The 10,619-nt window shown below is 38.7% G+C and overlaps 2 protein-coding genes across 2 annotated transcripts; both read left to right on the forward strand.

Annotated features, from left to right (window-relative positions):
- The first annotated feature begins 279 nt into the window (after nucleotides 1-279).
- Nucleotides 280-1,227, forward strand: LOC121476144 (olfactory receptor 51G2-like). Its single transcript, XM_041729881.1, has one exon. It carries the CDS (start codon nucleotides 280-282, stop codon nucleotides 1,225-1,227), a length of 948 nt encoding a protein of 315 aa, XP_041585815.1.
- Nucleotides 1,228-9,170: 7,943 nt separating this feature from the next.
- Nucleotides 9,171-10,121, forward strand: LOC121476145 (olfactory receptor 51G2-like). The gene has a single exon (XM_041729882.1). The coding sequence runs from the start codon at nucleotides 9,171-9,173 to the stop codon at nucleotides 10,119-10,121; it is 951 nt and encodes a 316-aa protein (XP_041585816.1).
- Nucleotides 10,122-10,619: the final 498 nt, after the last annotated feature.

Here is a 10,619-nt window from a genome sequence, read left to right on the forward strand (position 1 = left end):
TCCATTTTTCAAATCTTGAAACATCTTCAAATGAGGAAGGAATTTTCTCTCTGTGAAAGGCACAAGCAGCCCCTGAAAACTAGAGCAAACCTCCAAGAAGACAGACAGTATCTATACTCTAGTGAAACTTCAAAAAGAATGGGATTCAGTGCTGTAAGAAGAGAAGGAGAGTGATATTACTCCTCAGGCATGGGACACAGGATGAGATATTAGGAAAATGCTGTGAAAGAATAACTTTTTGCCTTTATAATTTTTCCAGGACAAACTCTTCCAAAAGTTATGACAATTCTTAACAACAATAATGCCAGCAGCTTCATCTTTATACTGATGGATCTCCCAGGACTGGAGGCCGCTCATTGCTGGACAGCTATTCCTATCTGCTCTGTCTATGCTCTCTCTTTGCTGGGTAACATCACCATAATGTACATTGTCAAGTCTGTGCCCAGCCTCCACACACCCATGTACCTCTTCCTGTCCATGCTTTCAATGGCTGACTTGGGCCTCTCAGCTTCTACACTACCTTCAATGGCAGCTGTTTTTCTCTTAGGCCAGAGAAAGGTGGGAGCTGCAACTTGCTTTATGCAACTCTTCTTCATCCATACTTTCTCAGTTATTGAATCAGCTGTGCTCTTGGCCATGGCTTTTGACCGCTGTGTGGCTATCCGAGAGCCCTTACGCTATGCCACCATTCTTACAGCCAAGCGCATTGGTGCCATCGGGCTGGCCATTGTCACCCGTAGTGCTGCTCTCCATCTGCCCCTTCCTGTGCTCCTTAGAAGACTGCAATTTCAGCCTGTGAATGCTCTGTCTCATTCATATTGCGTTCATCCTGATGTTTTAAGGCTAGCCAGTTCTAGCACTCTTGTGAACAGTAGCTTTGGGCTCTTTGTCATGCTTTCCACGCTAGGATTGGATGCTGTACTCATTCTCCTCTCCTATGTGCTAATCTTAAGGACAGTATTGAACATTGCTTCCAATACGGAGTGGCTCAAAACCCTTAACACCTGCATTTCCCATATCTGTGCTGTATTACTATTTTATACCCCACTGGTCAGCCTGTCGATGATTCATCGCTTTGGAAAAAAGAAGCTACCAGCTCAGGTATATATGCTTCTCTCCTATCTGCACTTTCTTGTTCCTCTGATGCTCAACCCGATTGTCTACAGTGTGAAAACCAAAGAGATTCGGGTACGCATTCTAAAGATGCTCCACCCAAGAAAACTCTGAGTCACAGAAATAAAATACTGGTTGTGATAGTCAGCCTGCTGACTGAAGACATCTCAGAGAAGGAGAGAGTATATAGCTTCCAGCTGTTGTATCAATCAATTAATTATTCAAAAACTCTGATTGAAATATATTATGTGTTCAAACATGTACCATTTAAAACAATACCTGTGTAATGAGAAAAAAAAAACATGTTGCTCATTCTGAAAAATCAATATCAGCCTGTAAAAGACTCAGATTATTTTAGAGGAAACTGACAGGATCTTGAGAGAATATCATTTAAAAGCAAGTAGATTAGAAGAGTGGAATTCAAAGATATCTAAGAAAGACATCCTGACAGGTAAAAGCAAGTAGATTAGAAGAATGGAATTCAAAGATATCTAAGACATCCTATAACTAAACACCTAGAGTTTTATTTATAAAATTAAGCTCAAGAGGGCATCACTTGGTATACTTTCTGAAAATTTGGCAAATATGTAAATCAAAAAGTTTTCTCTTGTGATTTGCATAATAACCATAGATATGGTTTAAACTGGAAAATATAAGCCAAATGAAATACGTTTAAAGAAATAAAGACCTTAATTACCATAATAAAATGTGTCTCAATGTGACTATTAGATAGTTCAGCATTTTATTTAAGCTCCATGATACATGAAGGGTGGACATCCAACACAGTGTACAGTCTGATATATCTGACACCTATACACCCATGAAATCATCACCACAGTTAAGGTAACAAACATACCCACCACCCCCAAATTTCCTGTTGCTCTATTTCCCCAGTACCTTTTGCCACTCAACTTGTCAAACACTGAGATAGTTTTGTTATTATCAATTAGTTTGCACCTTTCTAAAGTTTTACATAGTCTGGCTTTTTTCTTTCAGCATTGAGTACATTGAGTTCTATCTGTGTGATTCAGATATTATTCCTTTTTATGCTGGACAATATTTCACTGTGGATATACCACAAATTACATAATATAGTAAGTTGCCATGTAAATAAATTATTAAATGAGAACAATTATGCTTGCCTTCATATTTACTGCATGTAATACTTTGTATTCCTTAGCATATGTTCAAATTTATACCTGGCATCATTTCCTTTCAGCCTGAAAATGTTTAATTTTTATCTTTAAAATTTTACTCGATTAGAATGATAAATTTCAAGGATTTTTTCCTATCTCACTTTAAAAGTATGATTTATCTTTTGTTAATTTCTTTCTCTGACAGTGATAAATCTGGATACCATTATTGTATTATAAATTACAATTTATTTCTCATCATTTCATCCCTTGTGTACAAAAATGAAGAATTTTAAAATTATTAATCCATGCTCCTGCAGGGAACAAGTTTACCAACTCCAATGCAATATTTGTGTGCAGTTCTGTACCATTAAATTTCCATTGCCCAGTCAAAACACCATTTTTCTTTTTTTCTTTAAAGATTTTATTTATTTATTCATGAGAGACACAGAGAGAAGGAGAGAGAAGCAGAGACCCAGGCAGAGGGAGAAGCAGGCTCCATGCAGGAAGCCTGATGTGGAATTTGATCCAGGGACTCCAGGATCACACCCTGGGCCAAAGGCAGGTGCTAAACTGCTGAGGGATCCCCCAAAACACCATTTTCCGAAGTTACTGAGATCAGCTCCTTTTCTCCTCATGTCCTTCAGTGAGATTATGTCATCATATATTTGTAATATAGGTGCAATAATTTTTTATGGTCGACCATCTACCATGGTATCCTTCGATTTTTTTTTCTTTTTTTAATTTACATGCAGCAAAGTTCACATTTTGTGGTTTGCAATTCCAAGTTTTGAGGAAGCATTAGTCATGTTTAAATAAGCAAGTGAGAGAAAGCTAAAGTGGACCCCCATGGTGCTGGATTATGTGTGTGTATGTGTGTGTGTATATATATATATATATATATATATATATATATATATATACTTATGTATGACTGTTTATGTCCATATTTTTCTTTATATGTCCAAACATATTTGTCATAACTGTTTTAAAGATCTTTTCTTCTAATTCCAGAATCTCTATTCATCCTGAAACTCTTCTTATTGGCTTTTCTATTTTATTCTGATTCTCTTTCTGCTTTTTTATTTATCTTTTTTTTATGTGTCCATGGGCACTGCAAATGCTGTATTATTGGCAGTCTGGGTCATGTTATCCTATATACAGAGAATGTGGTTTGACATGGCAGACAGTTTATTGGAGGATCATATTATTGTTTTTGCATGTTAGTTTTAAGCCTTATTGGAGTCTGAGCTTATTAACCCTTACTTTTGGTTATAGTATTCTTGCCTCCTATTCATCCGTTGGTAAGAAAGAGATTTCTATTATAGGGTTATGGAAATGAGTGAAAGCATAGCGCTTGACAGTGGAAAGATAAGACTGACAACAGTTTATTGGTCATAGATACTCACAGATTGGGGAAGGAGGAAACTGCATGCCAGACAAGTGGCACACAGGGGTACTTGGGGACAGAGTGAACAAACCAGGGGCCATGGGAAGCAGGCTCTGTAGTGGGGCAAAGTGGGGTTACCCTTCTCATTTCCACAGGATGATTTGAGTTGGTTGTTTGAATAATTTCATTGACTTACAGGGAAGTGAAAGCCATTAGTTGGACTGCAGCTGATTTGATTGTTAGGGAAACTAGCCAGGAGGGGACTCTTGTTCACTGGATGTGAGGCATACATATCTGGGAAGAACAGGGAAGCTCATGGTTAGGCTTTTTGATCTATTCCCAACTTCAGATGTCAAAGTAGCACATTATATTGAATCAATTTCATGTAATCAGAAACCACACCACATACTCCCTCTTCTTACGGTGTAGCTCTTCCGGGATCTCAAATCAATGTCCAAGGCATTCAAAGACCTTTGTCCACTCTCCCTTGTTGGAACTCTAATGTGTCCCAATACTGAATGAACTGCAGAATCTCTAGGCAACTGACAGCCCACCAGAGATGTTTTCTGCCAAGCTTTTTGGAGTCTTGACCTATAAATCTTCAGCTTAGTACTTGGTGAAAACATCAAATGGACACCTAAGCAGATTTCTAGGACTTCTTCATATCCAATAAGCACCCCAAATTTTGATCCCTCACAGCCCCTAAAATCACTTCTGTCTTCTCTCTCTCCCTTTAAGGAGAGAGTTGTCCTCAATTTGCATTCAACTTCCTTGTCTGAGTTTGTAAACTGAAGTCTGGCAGAAAGCCTGAATGGATATGGAAACACTTTTTATCTCCTTTATCACAAGGAATCACAGCTCTGCATTGTCTGCTTTTCAAGATCTGATATATTTTATACATCTTGCCCAGAATTAGAGTTGTTTATTTGTTGGAATATGTTCAACATCCATTTCTTCTTTATGACATATAACATTGAGGTTGAAAGCTTTGGGGACCTCACTATTTTCTTGCAGTAGTACTTAAAGTTTTGACAAATGTGTGTGCTCACAACGAGCTGAGCCTTTTTTTGTTTTGCACCTATATAGTGAAACAATGAATTTTATAAAACATTCTTTTGGGGAAGTATGAATTGTCTGCCTGAATTTTCAATTCTGTGGCTAAATTTGTGATTTCTATTCTGTTTATTTCCATTTATTTTCTATTTTTATTTTCCTCTAAATCAGAAAGTCCTTCATTTTATTGAACTTTTATTATTTCTTTTGCAACAATAGAAAGTTTCTTTGTTGCATCTGTATGTAAATCAGCATCGTCATCATAAAATTAAGTGCTTAATGTGTGCTTTTTTAGGAATGATAGTAAGTGATTTGCATATATCATTATATTAAATACTCATAATGTTTTTATGAAATAATAATAAATAGGTAATTATTTGAGTATTGACAAACATGGTTTTGAGTTTTCTAATGAAGTACCTGATTTAATCCTCACAGCAACATTGTGCATTAGTTTCTTTCAATATTCTAATTTCACAGGTGAGGAAACTGAGATGTCTTTTTGAAGCATGTACCCTCAACAGCTAATTACTTTTTAATCATAATATAAGAAGATCATTAACTGAGACGGGATCTCAAATCAATGTCCAAGAGACAGATTTGGACAGGACCAAAGGATTCCAATCATGATAGTGTTTCTTTATAGCCCATTGCAAAACTTACTTGGCAGTGACATAGTTAAAGTTATTTGCTGCCCTAAAGCCCATGTCACCTATTATGTTCACCAAGGGATGCTACCCAGGAATGTACCCTAGAGGAGAGTGAGAAATGTCCTCAGCTCTTATCTTCTTCTGAGTGAGGCAGTAACATGGGGCTTGAGGGGGAAAGGGGTAAAGAAGCCATTTGCCAAGGTTTCTTTTAGTGCTCATCTAAGAATAGAGTTAATAGATTTTAAAGCCCTGAAAAAGAGCAGTATTGATGATTTAGAGGAAGAAAAAGTGCTTTTTATCTTCAGGTACAATCTGGAGGCACTGAATAAGTTTCCTGAAGAATTTCTCAGTTGTACTGTCATAATAGATAAAACCAAATAAATGGGAAGTTAAGAGTTGGGCTAGTAACAGCCTAAATTCTCCATGCCTTAAATACAGCCTAACATATGTGTACCTAAGTCTTTAAGCAAATAGATTCTATGCCTTTTAAGGGAGACATGCTGAGAGGAGAAAAAAATTGAGGAGCAGAATGGAATGGAAAGTTGCTGGTTTGTAAAGACAGTTGGAAAAAGCAGTCTGTTACCATTTGCATGATGGAAGGTAACAGAATGATGATGTGAACTGATAAATCCAGAGTGATCAAGGTTAATTTCAATTACTCCTAAATCTTTGAAGAATCATCTTTGAAGAGGCTCCTTGCATTTTGAGCACAGTAAGTATATTTAGGAAAAATTAAGGAACAGACAAATATTAACAATGATTATTTATTTTCTAAGTGCTCTACAGATTAGGAACTCTTCCACCCACTATCTTAATTTATCATCAGAAAAACCTATGAGATTGGTATGAAATTTAGTACTACTCGCCCATTTCCATTCTTTAGATGATAAGAAAAGTGAAACCAACATTATATTATGTATGTGCTGTCATTTTACTGTCACAGCAGAATATTGGCTTAATGTTGTTAATCTGAATCCTAATGTGATTGCAGAAGAAAACAGACATTGGTGCTAGGAAACCCAGCATGGTTTCCTACTCTACTCCATGAGGTCACAGGTTTACATCTGATTGAAAATCTTCTGGAAAGCCAAAGGGAAAAGTTCCTGTTAAATAAAAGCTTACGGTGCATTAACACTTTTGAATAAATAGCTCTTGGTTAAGTCCAAGTTTGTCCAAGTTATTTGTTTGTTTGTTTGTTTTCCAACGTTTTGTGCTTAAGACAGGACAAGAAACAGGTACTCTGCCTTTTCACTTATCCCCTCTGTTTCTTATCACTATAATCCCTTCACTCCACAATTATTTCTCTTTTTTAAAGATTTATTTATTCATAAGAGACCCACAGAAAGAGGCAGAGACACAGGCAGAGGGAGAAGCAGGCTCCCTGCAAGGATCCTGATGCGGGACTGGATCCCAGGACCCTGGGATCATGACCCAAGCTGAAGGCAGATGCTAAGCCACTGAGCCACCCAGATGCCCCCACAAGCATTTCTTAAAAATTAAGAAAAACTATCACATGCACACAAATTCACAAAACCCTTCTTTTTCTGCACAGTCAACTTAAGGCAATATACAAAACCAATTTGCTCTACTTATCTGAACACCTGAGTATCTTTTCTCATAAGCCCATTCTTTCGAATGCTAAGTGAAATAATGGCAGAAATTCCAAATACGCTCACACTACACCCATTCAGTGTGTTTCTACCTCCACTTTTGAAATCTATGGACGAAGGGAGGGAATGTTCAGTTTGTTAAGGAAATGTTGAAGATTTTCCTTTAATTTTAAAGAAACAGTGCAGCTTGAGTATAGTATGAAGAATTCATCGATGGCACTCAAACGCTCCATGTGAATGCACAATTCTCCCAGGCTTCCCTGTCAATGTCCTCAAACATTTCTCCATCTTATTTCACCTTTGGGTCATCTCGGTAACTGACTAGATATTCTTTAATCTGGAGGAAACAAAGTAGATTACAAGAGGAAAACCAGAAAAGGCCATCATATAGGAGGTTTTTAAACTTAGGTGTTCATGGGAATTTTTTTATTTACTTAGATGTAAGGATAAGGATTGTGAATGAATTAATCTGTTTGTTAATAGTTGGCTTTTATCTTTACCTTCATGCAACAATATCCAGAGTAAAAGATACTGAGTCAAACAGAATTATTTCCAGTCCTGGATCCTCTTTTATGATTGATGTGACTTTAATTAAGTTACATACTTGAATTCTTAAGGATAAAATTTCTTAATCTAGAAAAACTGATCTGTTAACTTCCAACACTTGAGATGCTTTAAAATCAAATATCTGAGTGTTTTGTAAACTACTTTAGATGGAATATAAAAGGAATAAATTAAACTTGCATATTTCTACTTGCAGAAGAAAAAGTGACAGAATTCATTATTGTTTGGAGCTACTTTTCAAGGAGGAATACTGAGTTATTCTCCAAGACATCTGAGAGAAAATGTGATAAAATGAAGAGAAAATCAGTATTACTGGAAAAGATAAGACAAAACAAAACTCTGAAGAGATGATTAAGAAAGATTCTAAAAATTAAGTTGTTCTTGTTGGTTATTATTCTCAAGTTTTAGACTCCTCGGAAATTCCAGAAATCTCCTTCCTTTGTTTATGATTAAGAGGGAAGACAAAAGTTTCCAGACAATACTTTGACTGGGTTCTTGAAAACTGCAGCTCATGATGGCTTGAAAGGGCAAAGGAGCTGAGATGGCAGAGAGTGAAATGGGAGTCAAAGTTCAAGAGAGAGAACATAAGACCCAACATGTAGTCTTAGATTATTGTATTTTTTTCAAAAATCAGTAAGTGGATCTAAGTTTTGATTTCTTCACACATGAATAACGTTTTCTGATTTCTATGTATTCATCAGTATAATGCTGAATAATTATAGATAAGCTGCAAGGTCACTATTTCATTTTCTATGAGTGGAATTCATTCTATCAATGTTTCACGCACACAGCTCAGTTGGAGAATGAATCATATTTAGAAAAATTATCTAAAAAATTTGCCACAGTTTGACATTCTAAACCATGTGGGGGGTAAGGTTGTGCTGGTATGCTTTCACTGGAGGGCTTACATGTTAAAGTGGATTCTTCTGTATTTTTTTTTTAAGATTTTATTTATTTATTCATGAGAGACACAGAGAAAGAGAGAGAGAGGCAGAGACACAGGCAGAGGGAGAAGCAGGCTCCATGCAGGGAGCCCAACATGGGACTCAATCCTGGGTCTCCAGGATCACACCCCAGATTGAAGGAGGCGCTAAATCGCTGAGCCACCAGGGCTGCCCCTGTATTGTTTTAATTATAAAAGAAGATGTCAGTCTGCAAAATTTGGATGTTTACCACACTGAAGTATCTACTGAAAGACAGTGTGAAGGGGAATTTGACAGGAAGTGAGGAACCTGCACTTTGCTCCCACATCAAGCTAACACTTGATGTGTTACACTAACTACTATATAGGCACCTAGAGTTCACTTCCCAGGAGGTAGAGTGAAAAGTTAGGATCTACACTATCTTGGTTCCTTTCCAGATCCATGTTTCAAATTCTGATTTTGTGTTAAATTTTGTTGTAGGTCTCCTAAGCCAGGTCTCCCATGAATGCAACATTTCCTTGGATATTCAAACTAACCTTTGTTTAAGGGCTCCATGATTATCTATGAGCCTGGGGAAATGCCTCTCCAAGTCAACAAGGCCATGGTTGTCAGGGAAACCCTTTGGGGAGTCAGTGAAGGGTCTCAGTTCATGGAGGAGGTTCTGACCCAGCAACTCCTTTGATTCCAGGGCCTGTGGTTTCACTTCTGCCTGGAACACTGCCCACCAGGTCACCATGTCAGACTCCAACCACACCGGTACCTTTTTCTTCCTAGCAGGCCTCCCAGGCATTGAGGCTGTGCACAAATGGCTCTTTATGCCTCTGTGTGCCATGTATGTGGCCTCTCTGGTAGGGAACAGTCTGATCCTGTGGGTGGTGAGGTCAGAGCCCTCCTTGCACCAGCCCATGTACTACTTCCTATTGATGCTGGCAGTGACCGACCTGGGTCTGTCTGCCTCCACACTGCCCACTGTGCTCCCCATCTACCTGCTGGGTCTCAGGAAAGTGGCAATGGATGTGTGTCTGGCCCAGCTCTTCTTCATCCACACCTTCTCCATCATGGAGTCCTCTGTGCTGCTGACTATGGCCTTGGACCGTTTTGTGGCCATCAGCAACCCCCTGCACTATGGCACCATCCTCACGAGCCCCCGTGTTGCTAGCTTAGGCCTGGCCAGTGTGGTGCGCAGTGTCGGGCTTCACATCCCCGCTCCCATCATGCTGAGGAAACTGCCTTATTGCCAGAATCGCCTGCTTTCCCACTCCTACTGTCTGCACCCGGATGTCATGAAGCTGGCCTGTGTAGACACCCACATCAACAGTGCCTATGGTCTTTTTGTAGTGCTCTCTACACTAGGGGTGGACTCGGTGCTCATTGTTCTCTCCTATGTGCTGATCCTCCAAACAGTGCTGTCCATTGCCTCCAAAGCTGAGCGCCTTAAAGCCCTCAACACTTGTGTCTCCCATATCTGTGCTGTGCTGCTCTTCTACACACCGATGATTGGCCTGTCCATGATCCACAGATTTGGGAGGTGGGCTTCCCCTTCCAGCCGGATGCTGCTCTCCTACGTTCACTTTCTCATACCTCCAGTGCTCAGTCCAGTAGTTTACACCATTAAGACCAAGCAGATCCGGCTGAGGATGCTACGCTTCTTGGGGTCAGGTGGGGCTGGCATCAGAGACACTTAGGCTCAATAGATCTTTGGTAGAAAGAGAAAAGGCATGAAAGAATTTGGTCATAGATGTTTAATGAGCCATTTCACATAAAGTCTCATAGTGAGAAGACTGTAACTCAGAGACAGCATTGTCTTCATATGGAGTTCTCACTCATGGGAAGAAATAACCACATTCTCATTTAGTAAAGTTTCACTGAATACCTACTCTGTTAAATACACTATTATTGGCCCTATAAATAGAAATAGAACTAAGATACTTGCCTCCATTTTAGAGGAAAGCTCATAATATTTAAGACTCATGAAGGGGACTGCCAATCTAAATGGAAAAGGAACTTGAAAGAATAACTTAGGGACCTTACAAACGCACAAAAATGCACATAGTGCTTTGCCTCAGATCTTAGGAAGAAGAATTTTTGGCAATTGGGATGATGGGTATATTTGGAATTCAGTGATATCAGAAGCATTTTGGAAAATCCCCACTAAAAATATTCCTTATGAGGAAATTCCTTCT

The sequence above is a fragment of the Vulpes lagopus genome, chromosome 15, assembly GCF_018345385.1.
Source record: "Vulpes lagopus strain Blue_001 chromosome 15, ASM1834538v1, whole genome shotgun sequence".
NCBI lineage: Eukaryota > Metazoa > Chordata > Mammalia > Carnivora > Canidae > Vulpes > Vulpes lagopus.

Excerpts from the sequence above, each read along its gene's own strand:
- LOC121476144 (XM_041729881.1), top strand. The coding sequence starts at position 280 with ATGACAATTCTTAACAACAATAATGCCAGCAGCTTCATCTTTATACTG.
- LOC121476145 (XM_041729882.1), top strand. The coding sequence starts at position 9,171 with ATGTCAGACTCCAACCACACCGGTACCTTTTTCTTCCTAGCAGGCCTC.